Source organism: Ahaetulla prasina, chromosome 2 (genome assembly GCF_028640845.1).
Source record: "Ahaetulla prasina isolate Xishuangbanna chromosome 2, ASM2864084v1, whole genome shotgun sequence".
Lineage (NCBI taxonomy): Eukaryota > Metazoa > Chordata > Lepidosauria > Squamata > Colubridae > Ahaetulla > Ahaetulla prasina.
The window spans coordinates 193296690-193323319 of NC_080540.1; the positions used below are offsets into that span (position 1 = coordinate 193296690).

Genomic DNA, 26630 nt, shown 5'->3' on the forward strand with positions numbered 1-26630 from the left:
AAACCATACGTGGAATGACTTTAATCCACAGAAAAACTTGAGGCCCTTCAGATGTTTGGGATATCATCCCTTACTCTAATTTATTGTGCATTAACTGTGTAATAATGATATATGTGTGTGTGTGTGTGTGTGTGTGTGCGTGTGTATATATTTCTCTGTATGTCTGTTTGCATGTATGCATAAATATAATAATAATTGCTATTATTATATTTTTGAATAATATAACATAATTGAATAATATAATATAAAAGAATTGAAAAAATAATTGCTACCAACCTGCCTTCCATTGAGGACCTGTATACTGCACGAATCAAGAAGAGGGCCGTGAAAATATTTGCAGATCCCTCGCATCCTGGACATAAACTGTTTCAACTCCAACCCTCAAAACGACGCTATAGAGCACTGCACACCAGAACAACTAGACACAAGAACAGTTTTTTCCCGAAGGCCATCACTCTGCTAAACAAATAATTCCCCCAACACTGTCAGACTATTTACTGAATCTGCACTACTATTAATCGTTTCATAGTTCCCATCACCAATCTCTTTCCACTTATGACTGTATGACTATAACTTGTTGCTGGCAATCCTTATGATTTCTATTGATATATTGATCATCAATTGTGTTGTAAATGTTGTACCTTGATGAACGTATCTTTTCTTTTATGTACACTGAGAGCATATGCACCAAGACAAATTCCTTGTGTGTCCAATCACACTTGGCCAATAAAAATTCTATTCTATTCTATTCTATATTTACATATTAGCAATGTTTATAAAGTGGAATTAACATTAAGACCAGATGCCGCTAAATGTGGAGCAAATGATTGTAGAAAAATGCAGGAATAATGTTAATTATTTAAAACTCTCCAGGTTACAGGAAGTGTCTAAAAGCCATACCTAAATATTTATCAATGCTGTTTTAGACAAGCTCTGAATAGTAATATGCATGCTATCAAAATTGCTTATGTCAGAATACCTGCATTAAAAATAGAACACATTCCTCTATAACCGACTTCAGGATGCATTTCATCTTCCTGTTTACATATCATATGATAAATCTGCAGTTATTGAAGAAAATGACCCACTCAGGGACCTAATTCCAAATAAAAGTACTTTTAGTTTATCTTTACATGTGCCAGACTGAGACACAATAGTTCTGAAGACGTGCTGAAACAACTTTCAAAGAGACAGTCTCATGATATATGCACATATATTAATACTGTCCCAGCGCTGACTGTGATCAAACAGCTTTTGCAGAGTTTGAGACAATCCAAAAGCTTAAAAAATTATAAAATGCTAAAACAGGATGAGCATCACATCACAAGTATAATTACTCTTGCAGTATTCAAATCACTCCCAACCTTTCTCTTTCTCCTTCACATTTCCAAAGGCGCCACAAAAATCTTTCGGAGATAAAAGAGTTTTCAAGAGGAAAAGCAGGGTCAAGGAGCACTTGCATTTTCTGGTACATACAATTACCTCATTTTTTTATTATTATTATCTGCTCTGATCAAGTAGAACTAACAACATATTTATTTAGCCTTCTACAACAACCTACCAAACCTATTTAACCAAGGGGACAGCGAGAGAAGAGAAAAACCTAAATACTGTACAAGAGAAAAATCTATTGGTATTGCAGAAAATAATCCTATTTTGAACTACTTGGACTTGTCCCACATATCCATTTGTTGCCTTTTGCTACTTAGAAGAACCTCTGTTGCAAAAATAATTGCCTCCAAAACTGTTCTAAAAATTGTCACAAATATCATACCACAACAGCATCAAGCATTATTTTCCCTTCAACACTGTGTATGGATTGTTTGGACTTGTTACCTCACCTCAGTTTAGTTTCTTTCAAAACGACAGCCATTTAGAAGTGCTTGAACTGTTCAGATTTGGCCCAGGGCCCTAAATGCGGGCAACCCTCTCTAGGACAATATTCAAACCCACCCACCCACCCCAGACGATTCCACACCCCACACCCCCGCTTTATTTTCAGGTTTGTCAATTACAAAGCAATCCATTTATTAACTCTTTCACCTTTTTTATTAGGTCACGTTTAAGATCTGGTGCTTACATGCCTCTGCCCTCTAGTGGAAGGTACAGGGTCCCTTGCCTTCTGCCGCGACGTTTCCTCATTTCCTTACCTGTTGAACGGTTCACATTTTGAAGCGAGAAGGCTGAGACAGAAATAAAATGGAGTTTTATACAATGTTCTCTGAACTACAGCTCCCAGAATGCTCCTTGTTATTATCCTTTGTGACACCTTATAAAACAGAGCAGAATTGCCCACTGGGCAATATTAGTTCAAAAATGAGCCAATAACATCTTTGTGCCTGCAATTTCTTAGGGCTAAGGGCTGTGGTGGTGGGGGGGGGGGCATGCCAAAGCTTGGGTGGGGCAAGGGCAAAGAAGTTTGCAGGAATTTAATTTAATTTCAACTTAATCATAGTTAAATTATATACAGTTGGTATAATTACTATCCCACATATTTAAAGATGTCTCTGTTCTATCACATTATACCATACAATTTGGCAGCAATGTCTGGAAGATTTCTGAGCATTACACTCAAGGATTTGCACAGAGAACAGGAGCTACAAGTTGGGCATCTGTGCCTGCCATAAATCCAGGTGACTTGAGAATCTGGGGTCTAGCGATGTGGAAAAATAAATAGGGCTGGGGATTACGGCACAATGAAAATGCCACACATTGTGACCGATAGTAATATGGGCTTTGCACTTATTTTAAAATGCAGAGAAATAAATATTTCATCCAACCCATTATACAAATAGAAAACTCTTTGTTTTTGCTAGTGTCTTCTTGGTTAGTTCTCCACAGCTTCCCTTAGTTCATTTTTCTGAAACACTGTTATATTATTTTCTATATCCACTGAAATTTCTGAATATAGGCGATGGAGGCATGGAAGAGTTGAGCGGGAAACAAAAATTTTGACTAAACAGGATTGAGGAAGATTAAGCAGATACAACTCTGATATAGATTGGTTTAAAAGCAACAAGATATTTGTCCAGTGGTTTTTAATAATTAAATTATAAATACACTCTGTAGTTCAACCTTCCCAAAGAAAGTATTTCAAATGGAAATGTCTGTTATGTTTGGAAAATGTGTTCAAAATATGCAGCTTGTTTCAACACCAAAGAAAACCCTGCTGGCTCAGATCAAGGATAGGTCAAATTTAACATTTGCTTACCATTTCAATGTTATGTGTGTTGTCCAACTTAAGTGATTTACACATGCAACACTAATGTTCTGAATATGGAATTGGAACACTTGTATCCCACATTCTTTGTGTACATAGCACCTAATTAAATAATTCTGATTTTCTGCACAGAATGTTGTTGATGGATCAGTATTAATATATATTCAAGGATGGAGAAGGCAACCGTAATGAAAAATTATTAATGTTTTTGAAGTACTTATTAGGCATTTTAAAGAAGATATTAATAAAAGCCTCTTCTAGTAACATTTATTGTCAATCGGGTTAATAAAATGTACTAGAATATGGTCAGCACTGTCTAAAAATTGAATAAGTAAGTTGCCCATATCAATTATTCCTTTCTCAAAAAAATTATCATAAAATATAATTTTTAAAAATATTTACAAAAGTTAAATTTAGCACTTACACCAAGAGATTAACAATAGAAAGACATATGAGATTATGTATAAGATTATTTTAAGTATATATAATAATTTGTAATCTTGAGAAATCCAGTCATCCATAATCCATATAATCCATAATAAAACCAAAAGAATGTTTATTCAGACAAGAGTAATCCATTAGGAAATTATTATTAATATAGGTTGACTAGATTTGGTTATATGTATCCTTCATTGGAGCCTAACACTGTGTGTTATTTTTTTCTCAAAGTGCAGTTTCCCATACAATACCTGAATATCACAGATCCAATAAAAGATAATTTTTAATTCTTTGAGGTTTTGCAATATTATTTAACAACGAATAGTAAGAACTGTTTTTATTTTTTTATATCCTATTCCCATCCATTTATACACATTAGATAATGTAGCCAAGAAACCGACAGCAGGATTCATTGTGAAAGATTTGGAGGTATTTATTTATTTATTAATCGTATTTATATACCGCCCTATCTCCCGAAGGACTCAGGTAATTGTCCTACTCTTCAAATTCTTTCAGCAAAGGACAAGGACTTAGAGATTGTAGCATTTCTCTGTATTTATAAACCTCCCTAAAGCATCTAGAAAATTACAATTTATATCCTGTAATTGTAATGAAATATAATGTTACCTATGGATAGCTTGATGGGTTTGTCTTCGATTCCCCTTGGCCTTGACCTAAAGGGTTCATTCCATATTTCCCAGTCTGTAATCCTGGAGCCTGGCTTCGCATCTTATTTGAACCTTTTCCCAGTTTCTGATCTTCATTTGCAAGTATTTGCACATTTTCATTGCCTTCCTATAGATGGTTCCAACCTTCCTTTCCATTCTGATGTGGTGCTGGGACCCAAATTTTAGTTTCTTTGTGTTCAACTGCCTATTGTTCAATATATTGCCTATACTTCTATTGGAAAAAATAAGTAAAGTTCTTATCTACACTTTGGAGCAACAGGTTTCAAATCTGTAGTCAGTCTAGAAATAGAATATGTTCAACTCAACAAAGGCAGTTTTTTTAAAAAAGCGTCTTCTCACTAAAATATAATAATTGTGGCTTACCACTATCAGATCATACACATTGGCTATTGGTCTTTTCTATTCCTTACGAATAATCACATCCACAAAAATGATAGAATTGCAAGCTATTCTGGGTAAGAGAGATTTTGGAAAAAAAATTGGAAGGCCAGCTTTGTTTCTAAGCAACAACTCTTGGCTTAAGAGTCTCTTGGAGAGAAGACATTTTGAGGAATCTTTCATTTATCTCTTTCTGCAAATTGCATGGTAGATGCTTAAAGATACATTAAAAGGATCATACTGAATGATGCAGATTAACAAAATGTTTTCACATTTAATAATGCTTCTATTCAAAAAATTGAGTCAAATTAAAGTTAGTGTTGGACAGAAAAGTTCTGCATATTTTTTTAGAATGATAAAAATTAACAAAATGTTTTCACATTTAACGAAGCTATTTTAAAAATACATGTAGAGCTAAATTAAATTTAATGTTGGGCAAAAAAGTTCTGCATATTTTCTACCAATTTTCATTCAATCTGATGGAAAACTTTCTTCAGAAATCAGTTCCAAGAAGAAAACTTGGGTGAAATGCTTATGCTGGAGTGTGTCTTCCTCCATTTATTAGATCATATCTCTGCAGGATGTGTCCTCTCCTTCCCTCTGTGTGTAATCATCTGTCCAGCAGTTTGAGTCTCTCTAGCTTGATTCACTTTAATTAAACCCATGGAGACAATCTCACAGGAGATCTTCCCCAGGACTCTTTCCAATTGGGACGTATGGGCAGTCAGGGAAGCTTCCAAGGAATGGAAAGGCAACTGTAAGTGATTGCACCACCATACACCATCTGCCATTTCCAAAAATGAAGTTCAAATGGCTTGAGAAATAAATTCTCAAGTTCCTAAAGATGTTGAGAGCTCTGGAATTACTAAAAAGAAAGAGACCATTTTTTGGTTTCCTGGGGCCACCATCTTTTAAAATTAGGGCCTGTTGTTAAGGTATTTTAAGGGAACTAAAAATTTTAAATACATTTTAAGGCAAGAACATACTATATTTAATGCTGGATTTTGTCTTGGCTACAGTCAAAATAGCCATAATTTGTAATTCTGAAGGGCAGTATTGAAGTACACTCATAGAAATGTTTAAAGCAAATTCAATTTGTGATCTGCTCCCAAACACCTTGCACTTGATTCAAGCTCTGGGCTTTAAGTGGCATTGAGTGATAAAGATCAATAGCCCTAGCAAGCCCAGAAATGGACTTTTTCTTTTTAATAATTCCAATTCTCTCAATTTCCTTAGGCTATATTTATCCCTCAAGGTCTCAAAGCCTTGTGATATAAGCCACAATTATAAGAATTTAGCCTTACATAAGAACATAAGCAGGAGCCTGCTGGATCAGCCCCCTGGCTCATCTTGTCCATCGATCTGTTATCAGAGTGGTCAACCACATTCACAAGGAAGCCTTCAGAGATAGTCATGATCTTATCAAGGCTGACAGTCACCGACCCCATAATTTCCATGAATTGGGCCCCTTTCTTTAAAGCCAGGCAAGCTGAGAGCCAGCACCACATCAGGAGATCCTTCTTTTTAGGATCTCTAGGAAAAACAATAATAAAAGAATATTTTCTCTCTGGCTTAGTGAGAATTTTCACTTATTTGCTCTACATATTTTGGCATTATTTTAGCAGGATCTATTTTTGAAGCACAGGTATAGACAGGTTCTGCTCATGACCAGCCTTCCTCAGCTGGTCCCACTAGCTCCACTTGTATTGCCAACAAGCTCCAACTTGAATCTTTGTGTCTTGAGACTTCTGGAAACTGTCAGATCCCTTCTAGAGTATTTCACCCATTTTTAGAGTACTTCCCCTTCCCACAATAAATAACAGATATTCAAGCAGAGGCAGGACACTCAGGGTTGAAATAGAATTTAATTGAATTGAGGTTTTACTTGTTGGTTACTTTTTTCTGGATGTTGGGGGGTTTTTTCTCTTCTCTTTTTTCTTTTGTTGTTTGTTATTGGGTGAGGAGGGAGTTGAACATGAAACCTCTGTGGCTTAAAGCAGAAATGATAGCAGAGCAAGAGGGAAATGGATGAAGAGGCAGAGAGTAAAATGTGACCAAACATCCAGGCAGCAATGAGAGGGAGAGAGATCTGAGCAAAGTGCTGATTGCAAGAACATGCCCACAATGCACTACCTTAGTACCCTATAAAATATGGCACACTAATCCAGTGTATCATACCAGACATCTTGCCTTCACATTCAGAAAAAAATCTACAGCAACCTTTGGATCAATGAGTGTCTAACCCTGAATGCAGATTCACGCGATCTACCAACCTACACACATACACATACACACTATGCTAGTAATTAAATTGTATTTTGAAGCTGGTAAGAACATATATTCTCTCACTTGTTTTTTTTCTCTCTCTCTCCCTCTCTCTCTCCCTCTCTCCCTATCACACATACAAATGGAGCAACCAGTTACTCACAATATGCAGCACGCAGGTTTAAACACAATTCACAGGGATCAAAACAGAGATGCTGATATTGCAAGGGACAAAAACACAAAACACCATCTTGTATCAATAAGCAAATACAATCTGGACTCCAATTTAAGGACAATCTTCAAATGTGCAAAATACTGGCCAAACACCAGGGCAAACATGCTGACACCATTTTGTACTTGGGTATAACGATGACTCAAGCAGGTCTAAACAGCAGACACTGCGCAACACAGACAAAGCTGACTTGCAGCACTGCATCATGACAGGCAAAAGGAAGCGTCAGTCTTTGCATATCCTGGGCAATTCCAGTGAGTGGGTCTGAGAAGACCAGGAGCAGGAGTGTGTGGAACAAGGACGATGGAAGGTGTGATCTAATGGGCACTCAGAGTCTGTGCACTGAAATAGCAGGCATGGCCAGAGTATGCCAGGATGCATTTATAGGACGCTTGGATTACGGAAGTTGTGCCCAGCAAAGCGAGCTTCATCCCCAAGTTCTTCCTCAATCCTGTGGAATGCAGGCAGATAGTTAATGGACGGTATTATGGGTATCGGCCACATACTAGATATAATCCCAAAAAAGTTAATTTCACATGAAATTTAAGGTCGGAACACCTCCTTTTGTGGAACCCAACATATGACAGTGTACTATAAAAGTACAGGCTATGAACTGGAACCATTTTCTATTCAGCTCCTGTTTTTACATTCAAAGTTCTTAATGGCTCTTTGTAAGGAAAATACAGTTCTGATGGGAAAATGTGTTGTATTTTTTTTTTTAAAAATTGCTTGTGGTTGCCACTAAAGGATTCCAAAAATGAGGGCCTGATGTACTGTGTCAAGGGAATATGGGGAAACAAGTAGCAACTAAGTTTGGTAGCTGTTTCACTGACTTTATAAAATAGGCCATATAATGTGCTAGGGCAGGGGTGTCAAACTCACGTCAACACGTTATCATGTGATGTACCAACTCCCCCCCCTTCGCTAAAAGGGTGTGGCCAGCACATGATGCATCCAGCCCACGAGTTTGGGACCCCTGTGTTAGGGGGAAAAAACCAATTCCTGTAGGCAGTGATTGGTCTTTCATATTGCTGTATTGTAGCGGAATATTCGCTCATTCCTCTATGCCACATTGCTACACATCAGTCACACTGGAGGTTTTTATAGCATGAACAGCTCATCCTAGGCATCCTGCCACAATATTTCAGTTTGGTTTAGCTATGGACTTTGGTTTGGTTATTCCAAAACACTGAATTTGTTCTTTTTCATGCACTCTCTTGTTGACTTGTTAGTATATTTGATATCTCTGTCCTGCAGTGTTATCAAGCTTTGTACTATGGTATCACTTTCAGTGACGCTAAACATCTACTTTAATTTCAGCTTCAGATACCCTTCTCTGAGACAAAGCAGAATACATGTTTTCATCAGTGATAGCAAGTAATTTAGGTTCTGAAGTAATAAACTTTTCAAATCACTACTGTTGCCATGCTTCATGACTGGTCTAAAGTTCTAAACTGAATAACAGAATAACAGAGTTGGAAGGGACCTTGGAGGTCTTTTAGTGCAACCCCCTGCTCAGACAGGAGACCCTGTACCATTCTGGACAAATGGCTACCCAAAGGGCCTCTGGTGGCTCAGCAGACTAAGTCTGTCTGTTATTAACACAGCTGCTTGCAATTACTGCAAGTTCAAGTCCCACCAGGCCCAAGGTTGACTCAGCCTTCCATCCTTTATAAGGTAGATAAAATGAGGACCCAGATTGTTGGGGGGGGGGGGGCGATAAGTTGACTTTGTATATAATATACAAATGGATGAAGACTATTGCTTAACACAGTGTAAGCCGCCCTGAGTCTTCGGAGAAGGGCAAGATATAAATTCAAATTAAAAAAAAACACCTCTTCTTGAAAACCTCCAGTGATGGAGTGCCCACAACTTCTGAAGACAAGCCATTCCCTTGATTAATTGTTCTCACTGTCAGGAAAAGTTGCCAGCTAGAATTAGAATATTCAGTTGCCACCAGATATACTGATAGCTTTGCTACTTAAAAGAGTTCCCCTTTAAACTCATCTGTCCATAGAACATGCCTCTATAAGCATCAATGTTCATAACAGGCAATGGCTTTTCACCTTGCTCTGAGGCATCCATTGGGAGTTAAGATAAGCAAGAAAGCAGTTGTGGCATCACAGTCCAAGCTCTGTCTCTTTTGAATGCATGTACAAAGGAGTGGAGTTTCAGTCACAATGTTGCAAGTGCCATCTTGCCTATTTTGATCCTCCAGTGGAATCTGCTAATGGTGCTATTCTTCAATGAAGCTCATTTTATCTGGGGTCTCTTTTGATGATGAAATCAAGAACAGTGGATTTAGCTACAGTTAGACAGGCCTGCAGATCCTTGGCTGTTTCTTGGTTTTATTCTGGAATCCTTATTTTGTGCTATGCTCTTGGTATGTTTCTGACAGAATAATAATTCTGGGGAACATTAATTATTGTTCCAAATCTTTATTTCATGACTATCAGTTTTTCTGCACAGTGGCTGTAGTCCCCTGGACTCTGGTTCATAAACTGGCTGTAAATGAAGCTGGCTTAAAAATGTTTTTCTGGGCTGTAACCTCTTCTTCTACTTTAGCCATGGCATTCTGCCCAGATACGGACTATGACTTCCTGTTAATAGATTCTCCTGCTTCTTTATCCCCACTACCTGTGCCAGAAATGCAAGCATTAACTACTTGCCTTTCTGTGGGCTGGTCCTTAAGAGCATGATTTCCATTGACAAATCTCATTTTCCATAAAAAAAATGCAGGAAGGAGAGAAAAACAGATGTGAGGGATGTTTTGTTGGGTACTACCAGAAGACTTCCCTCTGGAGGCCCCTAAGAATTTGGCCTAGAAAAGCAACTGAAAGAGATTCCCTGCTGTTTCCATCATAAGCCCGCCTTCAGAATGATTCTTAGAAGAACTCAGTCTTTGTTCAGACACCTGAAAGTCCTGCAATGTAAGGATCTCTACTGTTTATTCTCTTGGCTACTCTTTGTATTTGGCAGCTGTCTATAGTAATCAAAAAACAAAAGGATAAACCTTCTATAGTGATGGCCTGGGCCAGTGGTGGGTTGCTACCAGTTTACCCCGGATCGGGCGAACCGGTAGTGGCAGCAGCAGGAAGCTCTGCCTACCCACCCGAATGTCTCTGCGCATGCACAGAAGCATTGTGCGAGCGCATACATGCTTACGAGCAAACCGGTAGCGGCTGAAATTGAAACCCACTACTGGCCTGGGCCCAAGGCCAGGCCAGTATTATGTAGACAAAGGTAACATTGAGGATGCCAAGCTGTTTTGATGACATTGTCAATCACCAGAGCACATGTATGCTCTAGTGCTGTGTCCATGCTTGATGGCTGTACAGTAGCAACATAATCCAATGAATCTCTAGCAACAAAAGTTCCCCTTTGTTATATGATGAACGTATCTTTTCTTTTATGTACACTGAGAGCATATGCACCAAGACAAATTCCTTGTGTGTCCAATCACACTTGGCCAATAAAATTCTATTCTATTCTATTCTATTCTATTAGTCCAATCCAGTGAGACAGACCTCTACTGGAAGATGATGCAGGTTGATATTCCCATCTCCCCCAAACTCACTCACCCTCTTTTCTCACCCACAGGCATATCCACTTTACTTCCCTCACATTTCTTACCTCATTAGCTGATTATATTTTGCCAGTCGCTCAGATCTACATGGAGCTCCAGTTTTTATCTGCAAAGGTCAATGTCAATTCAGTAATATTTTATGGAGATTCACACAAACATGTCAATTATAGACAAAGGCAGCCAACCAAGAGTAAACATTTTCTGTGCTTATCTGAGCTCTGTCATGATATCAAAGGTGTATGAGATGAGGAATAAACCTAAAGTAAACTTTTTTTTGCTAACTGCACAACCTCTGCAAAAGTTTGCTTAAAAGTGGGGGGAGAGAGGGGGAGAAGAAAGAGCCCATTCTCTTGTTACCAGAACCTTGCCTGTTTATTTTCCTCTGCTCCCATATTCTGCCCAAACTTGTTAACCATCAAGCAGGAAGCAAATGGATCATTTCCCCCCCCCCCCGCCCCCAGAAGAGACAGAAGAAGAAATTGAGAGGTGGGAGCAACTCGATCTTCACTGCACAGTGTACTTAGCTGACATGTTTCTGTATTTCTTTAGAGGAAGATATTGAAGTTACTGGCACCAATCATAGAATAATAGACTAACAGAGTTGGAAGTGGCTTGGAAGTCTTCTAGTCCAACCCCCTGCTATTCCTATACTCCAAGCTGACCCCAAGTCCATTCTCTGTCATGTTTCTGTCCTTTTGATCGCCTATCACTTTTTCTGGAAATCTCCCCAGGTTTCAAGACCCAAAGTACAACCTCCTCATGGAACTGTTTATTCTGTCCCAGATTTTCACTTTACCCACATCATTGTTCTTTTCTTCTGAACAAAAGGAAACAGTGTTTAAGATGCTAAATTAGGACTAAGAAGGACCAGATTCAAGCTTATAGTCAGCCATGAAATCTCAGACTTTAGGCTGATCACTCTCTCTCTGCTCAAGCTACCACACAGTGCTGTTGGTATGGAAAACATTGGAAGAAAGAATAAGAATTACCCCAGCTGTTATGTTACAGCAATATGTTCCATATTCCATCTGATTTTGGTCCCAGTTCTGCTGGGATTGTATTTAAATATCCAACATTCCCCTTTACACATACAGTCTTCTTGGTTATTAGTAACTGAAAGTTTGTGTCTGATTTATTGAAATGTCTACTCTTTTTTAACACTTTTGTACATTTTTCTCCCACAATGCTCATTTGTATCAGACACCAAATCAATTCTGTCTATTAAGATTCTGTCTCAAGAGTGGCAATATTCTCACTCTTGCCTGCTTCTTCCCAATAGGAGACAAGACATGATTTCCACTAGTAGGACCTACCTGCCCAGTACAGAGTCCCACCACCAGGTCAGCAATGAAGGTGTCTTCAGTCTCCCCTGATCGATGACTCACCATCACCCCCCAGCCATTCTCTTGAGCCAGTTTACAACTGTAAGTGAATATAATAAACTTAGTGGATTTGCCTCCTGAAGATAACCTTTGGAACTGTGAATGGGTACTTGATAGCACAGTGGTTGTTGGAGAATGGAGTGGATTAAGACAACTCACGCTTGAATAGCTTCAGTGACCGATCCAATCTGGTTGACCTTAAGCAATAGACAGTTGCAGGCCTTCTCCTCAACCGCGTGCTCAATGCGTTTGGGGTTGGTCACTGTCAAGTCATCTCCCACTATCTGAATCCCTACATTAGCTGTGAACTTTGACCAGGCTTCCCAGTCATCCTGATCAAAAGGATCCTCAATGGATACCACTGTAAAGACAAAAGGAAATGAGAAAATTACAATATGCCCCAGACTGCAAATAGAGGAAGTCTCAGTGTCTTTAGCTTCGGTAGTGAGGCTTCGACCATATGTAGTCACTCACCTGGATAGTCCCGTACAAAGCTCTGATAGAGATCACCCAGTTCATCCGCAGAGATGTAACGGCTGGGATCATCAGGGGATTTGAAGTCTAAGTCATATTTGCCATCTCTGTAGAACTCTGATGCAGCCACATCCATGCCAATCACAATCTTATCAGTATAACCAGCCTTCTCAATGGCTTCTTTGAGCAGCTCTAAAGCTGAAAGGCAGAAATGGAGGCAGGTTATTTAGAAAGGGAATATGTCTTTAAAGAATTTAGAACAACCCTTCTAAGTGAGATTTTCAAAGACTTCTCTTTCAAAGTACAGTATCTCTTAGTGGTGTACTTTTTTTCCTCACCTTCACTGTTCTCCAGGATGTTTGGGGCAAAGCCCCCTTCATCTCCTACATTGGTGGCATCTTTACCATACTTGTCTTTGATCACACTCTTGAGATTATGGTAGACTTCAGCACCAATGCGCATGGCATCCCGGAAGCTTTCAGCCCCAACAGGCAAGATCATAAACTCTTGCATGGCCAGTTTATTTCCAGCATGGGACCCTCCATTGATCACATTAAAAGCCTGAAAGAATTTAGCAACAAGAACAAGAAGAGAGGATCTTCAGTGATATATCTTAAAGCAGCACCATACTAGAGTTGTAAATGATGGTCTGAAATTGTTTTAATCATAATGGCTTGTTTCATCTCTAAATATTCTAGGTATTGTGATTGAATAAAGAGGCAAAGAGCATTTTGTTAGAAGTATTTTGCTTTTACATAGAACTAAAATACCATGTTTATAACCCTAACCCTAAAGATAAACTTTGAAAGTTCCTACAGTATATTTAATATAGATATAAAAATAGCATGCATGCAAACGGTAAAGGTATATGGTGTATTGGGAAAAATCCAGTTCTTTTGGATCCTTGTTCAATCTGTTGTTACCTGACTATCTGCTCCATACCTCAGTTTTATGGGTGTGAAATCAAGAAAACATCACCAGATTCTTACAGGGACTGGCAGAATGAGATCTGAATTTCCAGCCAGGTCAGCAATATGACGGTACAGGGGTACATCCTTCTCTGCAGCGGCAGCTTTGCAGACAGCCAGGGAAACACCCAGGATGGCATTAGCTCCAAATTTAGCTGTGAATTTTGCAAAATGGATTAGAATATAGCATAATCAGAGATTACAGCAAAAGATTTTTGACCCAAAGATTTTATCAGTATCAGGCTACTCCACAGCCTCTACTACTAATCTGGCCTGGGGCTTTGATAGTAGGTTTTAATTTTGCCACAAAGTTTTCCATTGGGTTTCCTATCCAAGAGTACTCTGCAAACAGTAGCAGTCCATTTGTTTCGAGAGAGAGAGAGAGAGAGAGAGAGAGAGAGAGGCTAACATTCCCTCCTCTGCTCTCCAGAGTTCTTCAGCTAGAGTCCATCCCTGGTGTGCTGGGTTTCCCCTCATATACCTGAAAAGTATTTTTGCTGATCTCTTTTCATCCAGTTGTTGCTGCTAAGGCCCATCCCATGTGAGTATGCTTATTTTTTCTAAACTACACAGAACATACACTCAATCAGTATTGATTTGGAGCCACTGTATAGAATCTCCAAAGCCAATTCTGACAGGCCTTTGCATATGATCCTGCCAAAATACATCCACTCCAAGCACTATTAGGAAAACAATCAATAAGAAGTCCAGCATCAAAAGCATGCATCCAAAACAAGAGAGAAAGGTCAGTTTAGCAGAACAGCTTTATACTGGTCTGCCCTGTTGCTTTAGTGGGATTGGTTATGTGTTTCTATCGACCTCATTCGGATATAAGTTATTTGCATTGTTCTTTGCAGAGAAAAGACTAGCAACACAGTGGCAGTGCTTTGCAGCCTAAGTCAATCCCAAAAGAAGAAGGGAAAGAATCAACAGATAGATTGCATTGTTTCCAGTGTGTTTGAAAAATGAGAGGGGCTATTCCCTTTTTGACTCATCATTTTCTTTCTTATTTTAATCTGATCTTTTTTCACATTTGCATTTTTTTTGTTTCAACTTTCATCATTTTACTTGAAAAATACCAGAAATTTCCCTAACAAATTCAAATTTTATATTGTGAAGAAGACTGGGGAGTTCCATGTGGGAGTGCGAGATCAAGAAAAATGCAGAACAATTCTAGGTAGCTCTATTTAGAATTCAGCCTCATTCAATTCGATTGGAATTCTTCTTCCCATTCATTCTCTGACATGGGAAAGAATCTATTTTGGGACTAAGATTATATTCAGCATTGCGTGGCATGGTGAGAGCCACACACAGAAACTGTTATTGCCAGATAAGATGTGTAGTGTCAAATGGGAAAATGAAGATGTCAAAGCAAACCCAAAATAGTAAACAGTATATGTTTGTATTTAGGAAGCATAAAATAAGACAAAAATAAATGTTTTGCCTTCAACTGTAGATAACCTTAGCAACGAAGAATAGATTAATGTAGGAAGTGGCATAGATAATAATAACACATTTGATGTAATTGTGTCATTTGGGACAAAGGGACTAGACTAGTAAGTTTCAAATAAGTGTTGCTTTTTCATCCAGTTGCCTGCTTATATTTGTGATCTTGGCTCTGTTTATCATACCAATAAACAGATTTTTTTCAGAACCGAAAATAAAGGACTTTAAGGAAGAAGTTTGTGTGTTGCTTTGCTTAAGTCCTACTCTTGCATTCAGAATCTTGGTTTATTTGCTGATCCCAATCCTTTGCCTGCTTTAATTTTTGGATGTTTGTCAGTTTACTAGTCTCAATTTGCCTTCTTGCTGGAGCATAAGAATTCAATGTGAAAGGAGTGGTTTTTGCGAGCTGTGTTAATAAAAATACAGCTCCTTCTTTCAATTAATCATTATTTTTTTCTCCTTTGACTTTTGAATATGGATTGAAAGGAATACAACAGTACTGAGATTCCAAATTGCAGTTCCCCCACCCCACTCTTGCCCTACAGTTAGCTATTCAGTCTTAGTCCTACTGGGTTGTGTTGCTTTTTTGCACTCCCTTCATGATCTTTCCCCCATTTTTTAATGAAGAAAGAAGTTGGGTTTACATTTATTCTCTGTGCCATCCAGTTCCAGCATGAGGTTGTCTATCTTCTCTTGCTCCACAACCGAAAAGGCCTGAAGAAAGAAAGATTAATCTCTTAAATAGAAGAAATCTGGATAAAACTACCTGGTAAACAACCTTTAGTTTCACTGAAATTTAGTTCTGTAGCACAGCATTCACTGTTTGATTGAACTTCATTGGGGGAAAAAATCTTCTGTCTTTTGATAATAAATGAGGGGAAAGGAAGGCTGGTCACCATTTTCATGCTCCACATTTACAGAATCCGTTTGAATACAATCCATATTATCTCCGCTTCTCTCAAAAATTTAAATAAATAAATAAAATAAATAAATAAATAAACTTGCAGAGGCACAAATGACAAGCAAAAATTACTACCCAGAATTGAATGTTATAGGTTCAGAAGCAAAATAAAACCTTTTACCAGAAAGGAAGGAAGGAAGGAAGGAAGGAAGGAAGGAAGGAAGGAAGGAAGGAAGGAAGGAAGGAAGGAAGGAAGGAAGGATATTGGTGCTTCACTATTCACTTCAATATTCATTTATTGAAAGTAAAATGCAAAAAACTGTTTTTCCCTTACACGATCCAAAGCTCAGGAAGAGAAATGAAGCAATAGTTCCCTCTAATGGAGAAATGAAGTGTCTGTTTCTCAAAAACCAACCAAGCCAAGCCATCACCATCATACCCAGTTTTGCAGTATTTCAATTATACCATCATCGAGCCAAAAATGAATCAGATTGTGACTGCAGTGCTGTCGAAATCTGGCAAAGTCAGAAATTCAGAACTTATTTCAAACTGTTACAAAATCCTTGTATGGAAGTGCAAGGGAGAGAGAGGGGGTGGGCGGGAGGGAGAACACACGTAGAAGCAAAATATGAGAAGATTAAGACTAAAGGGCAACTTACAGAGTTCACAAGAGCAGGGGCAATAGTGCTGTTGATGTGATCCACTGCCTGCAGAACCCCTACAGATGGGGAAAAGATGCAGAGTCACACAGAGGCAGTAAAAAATAAATACAGAGAGATGTGAGTCTATCAGCTTTTCTGAGTCATTTTGGTTTGCAAAAATTTTACACCATAACATCTGCTGTTGTTGCTAGTTCAAAAGCAGGTGGCAGTCTATGTGTACACACAGACACACAAGTAGGCATAAACAACCAGTATTCTCTAGAATTGTTCCATATTGTTTGGTAATTCCAGTTTTAATGCCCCTACCTTTGCCAAGGAATCGAGATTTATCATTGTCACGCAGTTCCAAAGCTTCATAGATGCCTGTGGAGGCACCGCTTGGTACAGCTGCCCTGAACATTCCTGAGAAGAAATCAAAACATGGGTATCTTTCATAGAAATAATAGCTTAGATCAGGGATGTAGAAACTTGGCAACTTTAAGACTTGTGGGAGAATTCTGGGAGTTGAAGTCTGCAAGTCTTAAAGTTGCCAAGGTTGGATACCCCTGGTTTAGACCACCTAAGCAGTGAACTATCCCTTCTGGTTAGAATAGAATAGAATAGAATTTTATTGGCCAAGTGTGATTGGACACACAAGGAATTTGTCTTGGTGCATATGCTCTCAGTGTACATAAAAGAAAAGATATTCTATTCTATCCCTTCTGGTTACATAGCTGCCTTCATATTTTTTTTTAAAAGCAACTTTAAGTATATCATTATTTCTTAAAGACATGGTGAAAAACATGTAGGAAGAATGATTGACCCAGTTATTCTATAAGAAATAGCTGTGTTTCAATTTTCCAAAATTATGGCTACAGCTACAACTATATTACAAATGTAATTACTATACATTACATTAATACAATTGTAATGTAATTAATGCAATTATAGTTGTTTAAATGATATAATTCAAAATGTATCAAACTATCTGTCTTTCTTTAAAATGATTTGAGAATATCTTTCATAATATAACATTCAGGCTCACTGAACTAATGTTCTGGCCTAAACTCTGTCCCAGCCAGGGGTGAAATTTAGCAGGTTCTGATAGGTTCTGGAGAACCAGTAGTGGAAATTTTGAGTAGTTCAAGAACTGACAAATACCACCTCTGGCTGGCCCCAGAGTGTGGTAGGATATGGAGATTTTGCAATATCCTTCCCCCAGGAATGGGGAGGGAATGGAGATTTTGCAGTATCCTTCCCCTGCCATGCCTACCAAGCCACGCCCACATAACCGGTAGGGAAAAATTTTTAATTTCACCTCTGGTCCCAGCCAACAATGTCTGTAAAGATGTATCTATTTTTAAAAATATGCTAAATATATTGCTTCTGCGATGATAGGTACCTATCTCATATAAAGGTTCGTAATAATTTCTTTAATAATTAATTCCAGAAAACTAATATGCCATTTTAAGCATCCCTATAAGTATTTAAGGTTCAGTGTGACCATGGCTACTAGATGCCTCAGAGTTATTTCTGAGAAGATGCAACTAAAAACAGTTCTTCCTCCCTGTGCCTCTTAGTCTTTTGGAGTCTTTGGAAGTGGAATCTTATAAATTATCCAGCCAACAAATAGCTTTAGTCAATGGCCAAGCCTTTGATCATTTCCTTTAAAATTCATTCCTACTTATAGACTTGACCTTTACTTATTTTTTCTTATTTACTAAGTTTTTATAGCTCCCAATCTTCTACTTCATTTCTGTTCTTATGCAGACCTTTCACTTGTTTGAAGAGCATTTTACTTTTTCTGCTTTCTTTTTTTATATCATTAACATTATTTATCATAGTTGGGAGGTGGCTAGAAAATATGAATGTTCTTACTTGGCTGTTTACTGTCAATCCTGAAGCTGACCTGGCCGAAGCCATCTTGGAGCTTCAGTGCTGCCATACTGCAGCGAGGGATAGGGAGGAGGGATTAGAGATAGCTGGGGTTGTGTGGTCAAAATAAAATACTTTCTCTTGGGAACCAAGGATGTTCTCACACCTGGCCAAAGGAAGGAAGAGTGATGTCACACACCAGCAGACGCTTCCTTGATTGGGCCATGTGACTGATTGTTTGGGGTTGAGGGGAAAACTTTCACTTTTAATTAGGTGAAAACCAAGGGGCCCTTCAGAGTTGGTTTTCACCAGATATGCGCCACTATGATATTTACAATAAAGCTATTCTTTGAGGAATCCATCTGCCTTGGAGTTTTTGCATGCAATGGATCTATTACTTGGAATCCTGACATTTACTCTCTGACATATTTTGCTTCCTTTTATCTGATTTTGGTATTCTATTTCTCCATCTTTTCAAAACATAGACTAGTCTTTTCAAAGCATAGACTATGTTTTTTGTCACTATTGTTATTGTCTTTCTTTCCCTTCATTTGCTTTAATTTCTTTTTTTTTAATCCAAGGTCTCTTTTATAGAAGACTTTAGAACAGTTCCAGACGGTGGTTCTAGAATGCATATCATCTGCATATAATTACAGAATGTAAGTTAGCATGTTGATTTTCTTCCCACTTGATTGCAAATTGATTCAAAGTGTAACATTTCAATTTTGTGATTTGAGGCCCTGGAGTTCAATGAAATTTGGGATCAGGATGATCTTCTGCTAACAGGAACCCTTGCAACCTGCATGTTCTGCCTTGAGGCTCTTTTTCCTTGCTCCAGCTTTGAAGCTCCAAAACACCATAGGTAAAAGGAGCAGCTTCTATTTCTGGTTTCTTTCAGGTTTTATTTTATGCCTTCTTTTCTAAACTCTTTCATAGTTAACATTTTTGTGTGATTTGTGAATTCTGTTTCTTGTAATGATCTCAGGAATTGGCAATCTTTGATATTGTAGACACATCTGGAATTTATGGGCATGTTATGGGCACTGTTACAAAATGGCTGCTGTGGAAGGCTTATCCGTTCACAAAATGGCTGACTAGGTGACTATGGTTAGTCACAAACACTACTTTATTACAAGAGAAATGGAAGAAATTACTACTTAAGGTTTATATCACCACACTGCTTACATTTGCTCTACATAATCTCTGCTTTTCTTTCTCTGGATGAATGGTGGAACTTTATGGGATGGGCTTTATACCATATAGAGGCAGAAAATTTCATCAATTTAATCTTTCTAAGTAAGATTTGACACTATCACTGTTCTCATGCTTATGAACTTTGATTGGAAGCTCATGAAATTCCCTGGAAGTATAAATAGTATCTTCCTACTTTTTTATGTTTTCCCATCACTTCCATCTTTTTGCCTTTTGATTACTAATACTAAGAATCCCCTAACAGAAAGCATTCCCATGGGGCTTGAATAAAAACTAGAGTAGACTGAATGTCTGTTGGCCCGGTCTGATGGATGCATGGGCTGGCCTGAGCATCAAAATTAGCATCTTGCCAAAGAAGAAATACTATGACTTTTTTAAACTTCCAAGTATGAAAATCATGAATTTCAGATCAATTTCAGAGGTCTAAGTATGCATGTAAATGTAAGAATTGTTATTTTATCTTCTTCTTTTTGCTTCATACCCTCCCACTATTTCAGGAATTTTCCTTTCCTTTCTCTCTTGGCTCTAGTAGTGGGAATTAATAAGTGAGCACAGCTAAAACTGAACTGCTCAGATTCTCAGTGAGGCATTTGATAGGGATGGGAGGAAAAATGAAATACTGTTCAATCCTTCTGTTATTTAGGGTTGGTAACACCTGACCTTTCCAGCTCACTTCCTTTCAGTAAAACAAATCCATTAGCTCAATGCATGGGCTACAGAAAAAAATGCAAACTGCTTCTTCCTTGTCAGTTTGTACCTTTTGAGGTATACAAATCCACCTCAACAGTTGGATTCCCACGAGAATCTAGGATCTCCCGAGCACGAATCTCCTCAATAGACATTGTGGAAATGGGATTTCCTGGGGAAGAATAAAGATAGAAAGCCCAAGAAGAGAATGTAAGACAGAGTTAGCTTTGAAATTTTCATCTTATGATCTTTCACATCCCTGTTCCCATCAAAAAGCCCCTCAGTTAGAAATAGAATTTAAGTGTACAAACAGTGTAGAGTGTGAAGGATAAAATGGAGGTAGTTGGTAATGCCATAAAAGTCTTAGATTGTGAATACAAGTATGACATACAGCCCTGGCACTTAAAAGTAGCTGGTGCAAATTTCTAAGGTGCATTTAGGCTGAAGGCGTATCTCACAATCTTGCAGCTGCTGTGCAGATGAGTCAGCCAGCCCGAATAGAACACTCTCATTCCCTACCATCTGATTTTGGAAAAGCTACAGCAGGTCATTTGCTTTTCTGGTAATAAGACCCTCTCAGTCAGAAGTCTTTTCTTTAACTCTTCAATTTAAGGACTCCCTGGGAGAAACATACTCTCTGTTCTTCCTATTCAGATGTTTCATGATTTTGTTCCTGGCATTGAACAAACACAACTGTAGTTGTATCCTTGGGAACAATAGCACAAATGAAAGATTGTGTCTCTTTCCTGGTAGTCCAGGACTTGAGAGGGGCACCTCTCATTTAGGATAGGCAACCAAGGATATGGCACAGATTTGTAGCATTATCTTTGGCTGGAGCAATTTCTTCAAAGAGAAAGACATTTTATATAGGCTTGGAAGTAGTTACACTTTTTTGGCTGGGGGGGGGATTGCCTGTACCCTTGGGAGAAAAGTAGCAGTGCTTCCAATGTCTTGTGTTTATAATATGTGCACACCTGTTCTGCGGGCTGCAGTCTTACAACAAATTGCAGTCTCATAACAGCAAGACATGGAAATGATACAGGTACCATATTGGCATTGGAAGGAAGGAAGGAAGGAAGGAAGGAAGGAAGGAAGGAAGGAAGGAAGGAAGGAAGGAAGGAATTCCCTGCTGTGTTTTCTTCAGAGGGCGTTTGCCTTTGCTTCTGACCATGGTTGCAAAGGTTTTAATGTCTATTTTTCTGCTGAGTCTGCTGACTTCATCTTGCTCCAGCTCCTGAGGCAAATTTGTCTTTAGTGTTCAGGGTGCTAATGTAGGATTTTATTCTGACATCTCCAAAAGTAGCCTCAAGCCTATGAATTCTGTTAGGTTTTGTCACTTTGGAAGGCAATCAGGTAACTGGTAGTAACAGATGTAAAGGTAGAATGGGGATCGACAATGGGGAAAGCACCTGCCATGCTGATATTCTGCTTGACATGAGGATGGATAGTATTGGGTGGATCGTATTTTGACTCAAGGGCAGGAAAAAACCAGAGACCTAGCTGTCTGCCACAAATGGCTGATATCTATTTCATCACAGACCGTGCAGTTAATGTTTCCAGATATTATACTGTTAGTAGAATGTGCTTTCTTCTACTTTTATATCATCTCAAAAAGAGAATAGGCAGCTGAAAATGAGGAGGTTGGATTTATTTGAATTCAAGAATCAGAAGGCTTTAAAAATAATTTATTTCCACTTGCTTTAGTCTTATTTCTATTCCCCTCCAATCCTACAACTTCCTTTAGAAAATGATGCTGTAAATTTAGACATGAACTGCTTAGATCACATACCAATTGGTTCTTAAGGTCTCGTGCCATAGGCTGATACTGTTAAGACACTTTCTACTTCTAACCCTAACTTGAAAAAGCACAATAAATTCTCCGTAATGGGAAAATTTCCCTTCCAAAGTATTTTCCTTTGCTATCAAAGAGAAGTATGTTAAAACTAATGGCAAACGTATAATAGAACCCAAGCAAATTTTAATCTAGTTTAAAAGCTAATATGGCTTTGCTGTATCACATCTTCAACCTATCAAGTCCAGTTGTTCTTTATTTTCTTGGTAGCCAGCTATATGCTTGTGGGAGGCCTCAGCGTAGGATGTGAATACAATAATATCCTGCAGTTCATGTTCCCTAGTAGCTGAAGAATAGCTATTTGGCTACTGTGGTTTCTCCAAACAGTAATGGAAATTGTATTTTGATGTAGTTGCAGATTCTTTGTCAAAATTCCTCATTCAATGCAATGCAATTTTTATAAATGAAGTAACAATGAATGACTTGAAATATTTGGATTCTAGCAGTACACAAATTAAGGTGCATTATGCTATATGAGGCATGACCAATATATCAGAGGTGTCACTAGGCAAAAGTAATGACATTTATCACAGCGGATTAGAGATGGAAAATCCAGATTTGGACTTCATGGCAGAATCTATTCAGGATGGTGACCTGTACAAATCCTATTAAAATAAAGAGGAGCTATGCTAAGGAAAGTAGGACAGTTTACTACATAGAATTTGATTAGGACTTTCCTATGAATTCCTTTATGGTTTCACATTCAACTCACCTTTTAGTACTGTTAATCCACCACAGGTTTGCTCCATTATATTAATAACTGTTATATGCTACTTTTGTGGCATAAAACTAAATTTAAGTATAAATTTAACTGTAATTAAAACTAAAAACCAGATTATTCTCAGTTCACTTCTGGCCAAAAAGAAATTCGAAATCTTCTGGTTCTCTGCAAGAAACTCCAGATCTCTACAATTCTTGAAGATGGGTAGTTTCCTGCTGATAAGTACCCCTATGTTGGTCTCCCTTTTCATCTGGTAGACCACCCATCTTCAAAATGGCTACCTAGCTCTAGACAGTAGCAGGAGACCATAAATTTGGCCACCTCTCCATCTAAGCAGTTTTAAAGCCTTATGTGAAAATGTCCTTGCAAGACAAAACATTAATATTCTCCTATATCTTGTTTTATAGTTCTTTAATTGCATTATTTTGAATTTATACTGTGCATACTTCTTGATTGCAGTGATGTGGAGGTAACAGTGGCCTTTCCAGGTAATGCCATTATTGTGTAGCATCCAAAGTGGTTGTGTGTGTGTTACCATCATTTAACAGGACATGTGCTCTTTGCAAGGATTGAAATCTTCCCAGGCAACTCAAATCCTATACCATGAATAATTATTTATTATTCAGCATGTTTACAAGTTGAGACATTTGGCTCTTGTTCTTCTAGCTCTACAAATGTTATTCCTAAATTTTGAGATTGATCAGAACCAAACCTACATGTTTTGAACTGTTACTTTACAATGTAAGAATAAGAACAGTAAAGACTAGGGGCAAAAGTTGCTTTCTTAAATGAATTTTAGCTACCTCTAAGGTCTGGGTGCATTTTTCCATTTTTTCTGCATTTATAGAATAGACAAGATATTCACAGCTTTGCCTCTGATAAAAATGAAATTCCTTCTGTCCCAGCGTGTGCGGTTTAACTGGGGAGATGAAGAATATAGCAACTTATTTTCAGTGGATGTATTTATTTGCTATGAAGCGTAGCTTCCTCGTTTAAACATTTCAGGTGGCAATTTTAATTACACTTATTTGGAAGTAGGGCATACTGAACTTAACTGTTTTTATACCTCAGATGATCTATACACATTCCATTATTCTCTCAGCTCCTTGGAGGAGCCAAATGCAGCTAGCATACATAAATACAGTATGTACAAATAAATTACTAGTAGAGCTAAGCAACTCCTCAGGATTAGTGCCTTACTATAAAGAAAATTTTAATTTTTCCTTGCTGCATGTGTTCTTATTTTTAATTAAAAAGGGTCTTTACCACTCATGGTATTTACATTTTATCTGAACAATTTACATGTTATAGATGCAAGATAGGTGTTTGACCAGAGATACCAGAAATCACACAGAGGAGCTCTCATGCCTAAAACAGGCACACATTTATTGTAAAAACTACAATTCCTTCATGAATCTCAGAGCATCTCCCACATAATTCTTCCTCGGCTCCAATCCAGGTCTCATAGAGAGCTAGGCCTACTCTTACATCCCTATAAGATTGTGTTATGTGTCTTCTGACCATCTCTAATATTCTGAACATAAAGCTGTCAAGGATACAAATGAAGTGTTCAGAGAAAAAAACCAGCCAATTGCTTCATTAGCATGAAAGCAGGGATCTACCCATTCTTATCAAAAGCCCCAAAAGTGGGCAAATCCAGAAAAGAATGCAGAATTCAGTTTTCTTCCTTCCCAGTGAAATCTCCTTCCAATAGTTAATTGACTTGCCTCCTTGCTCAACCATCCCCTTCTTGCCTGGTGCTAAACTGTAATTTTTTAAAGCAATGACTATAATCTGAAAGGAAACTAAGAATGATGAAGCCATATTACCCTTTGGTGTCATCAGGAAGATATTTATGGACATTCCTCTACCTGCACCACAGTGATGCAGATGCCAGGCTACAGAGCGGATTGAAAGCCACAATAGGTCTAGGAAAGAGAGACCTATGAGACTGGGGATGATGAAGGCTGATCTGGAACGGGCAAATGAAAAGACTAAGCATATAGTATAAACTGTGGCAGAATTACGTTTTCGCTCTCCTATCCATTTTAATCCATAAAACTAGCAGTCACTTTGCAAGAAAAGCCCTCAGGGTCTTTAAGTGTCAGTCATTAAGGCTGGGATTTTCTGGCCCATGAAAGTATATATTCCCCTCCCACCCACCATTCTGACCTGTTATCCCAGGCTGCCACTCTGAGATGGCAAGATTCAACTAACTCAGAAATTTCTCTGTTCAAGTATCAGGAAATTATTTCTTCTCTACATTCTGTCATGTATCGATCACCATCCATATTGAGGATTCCATTAGTCTCAGCATTTCTTTGGCAGAGTCCAAAGTAACTCAATCTAGAATTGAGCAATCTAGAATTCTCCGTTCACCAGTCCTATTGATATACTTGAGTCATTCCAGTACTGATTGAGGTTAGAACATTTTATTGGTTTGTATCTTCTGCTTTGATCCCATCCTTCAAAGACTCTTAGATTCAGAAAAGCTAGATTTATTCAAGCTGCTTTCCTGACCCCCAGTCACATTGGTCCTCATTCTTCAGTTCCTTCCACCATCTCTCTCTTTCCTATTCTCCCACACAAGTCCTTTCCAAACCAGCAGTAAGAAAAACCAGAGCCACCAGGAGCAGTTTGGTTCTGAAAAGAGGTCAGGCTCAGATAAGCAGGGATAAGGATTGGCTAAGGAGGGGGAGAAGGAGACACAGTTGAGGAGCCCAAGAAAGCCACGGGAAGCTGTTTGAATGTTGTTATGTCTGCATCGACTGCAGCTCCAGGCTTTCAGATAAGGCATTGGTCGCACGAAAGCCATCCACATCTTCCTTTTCCCAGATGCCAGCAAAAAGATGGAAAGCTTAAGATGCACCATCATCTTAAGATGGTGCAATAAGAGATTATCAGGCTGCCATTGCTTTCCTTTCAGGATCCCAAAGAGGAACACAGGTGTCCAATGTATCACTGTGTCAATCATAGTTGTGGTACAGTCTGCAGTGGCACCATCTATTTGCCTATAGCTGGTGATAATGGGAAAACTCAGCTTGATCCCGAGGGTGAAAAAGACTTGTCAGGTTCCCTGCACATCTCTGTTAAGGACATATCACTTTTTTTGTCCCCAACTCTCAACTCCACAGTTCTGATCAGGTATCACAAACACAACATCCAGAGAGAGGAATTTGCAGCCACCAAAGGTGAAACAGAAAGCTCAGAAGGTCATGTGTTAGAAAGCTAACATGAAAAAAAAATCAGAATGGCAAAAACAATATTTGTAATGTTTAAGGGAGTAATCTTAAAGAGGTAATTGCTGAGAACCAGGGTTAATTAAGTTACTGGGAGTGGGGAGACAAGGGAGATACAGGGATGGCACTTACCCTCCTAGTGCAGTGCTGCTAAGAGGAGTTAGATGGTGAGCTGAAAGATGCAGGACTTGAAGGGAAGCTTCTGTATCCTCTGAGCCAGTAGCTGGATGAGCAGCAACAGCAGCAGTGGTGGGATAGTGCCGCCCCTGATAGGGCCAGAATGGCAGCATGTGACCTAGAGCCGGCGATGAGTCAGGATTTCTAGGGAGCTTTGCAAACAGCACGTAGAGGATGGAGCGACTCGGGAAGGGAGGGGGAGATAGTGCTGCAGAAATGGGATGCCAAAAGCTTTGCCTTGCTTCAC

At 38.6% G+C, this 26630-nt stretch overlaps 2 protein-coding genes across 6 annotated transcripts in view; both read right to left on the minus strand.

Annotated features, from left to right (window-relative positions):
* The window catches only part of ATN1 (atrophin 1), a 60023-nt gene extending 57841 nt beyond the window's left edge, over positions 1-2182 (minus strand). Inside the window, exon 1 of one of the 3 annotated variants that reach the window (XM_058168295.1) lies at positions 2044-2182. The gene's annotated coding sequence lies outside the window, so the exon portion shown is untranslated. Of the gene's footprint in view, positions 1-1841; positions 1925-2043 lie in introns of those variants that run through there. The other 2 variants (XM_058168298.1, XM_058168296.1) reach the window with 2 other exon arrangements.
* A 4400-nt stretch (positions 2183-6582) lies between these two features.
* Positions 6583-26466, minus strand: ENO2 (enolase 2). Of its 3 annotated transcripts, XM_058166863.1 has the most exons (12): positions 26339-26463; positions 20465-20566; positions 16948-17043; positions 16639-16697; positions 15723-15792; positions 13654-13787; positions 13003-13225; positions 12665-12862; positions 12350-12551; positions 12122-12230; positions 10856-10914; positions 6583-7673 (listed from the first exon to the last, which is right to left on the minus strand). In XM_058166863.1, exons 2-12 carry the CDS (start codon positions 20547-20549, stop codon positions 7604-7606), a joined length of 1305 nt encoding a protein of 434 aa, XP_058022846.1. In that variant the 5' UTR covers positions 20550-20566; positions 26339-26463; the 3' UTR covers positions 6583-7603. The 3 variants fall into 3 exon arrangements, 2 of the variants coding, with proteins under 2 accessions (XP_058022846.1, XP_058022847.1); XM_058166864.1 differs by lacking the exon at positions 20465-20566 and having other exon boundaries at positions 26339-26466; XR_009153202.1 differs by lacking the exon at positions 12122-12230 and having other exon boundaries at positions 7596-7673.
* Between the last annotated feature and the right edge of the window lie 164 nt (positions 26467-26630).

Bases quoted from the DNA above. Each gene is read 5' to 3' on its own strand.
- ENO2 (XM_058166863.1), bottom strand. From the start codon at position 20,549: ATGTCTATTGAGGAGATTCGTGCTCGGGAGATCCTAGATTCTCGTGGG. The intron at 17,044-20,464 runs GTACAAACTGAC...ATTTCTTCTCAG, and splicing joins GGATTTGTATACCTCAAAAG to GAATGTTCAGGGCAGCTGTA. The intron at 7,674-10,855 runs GTAAGAAATGTG...TGCATTCCACAG, and splicing joins AAATATAATCAGCTAATGAG to GATTGAGGAAGAACTTGGGG.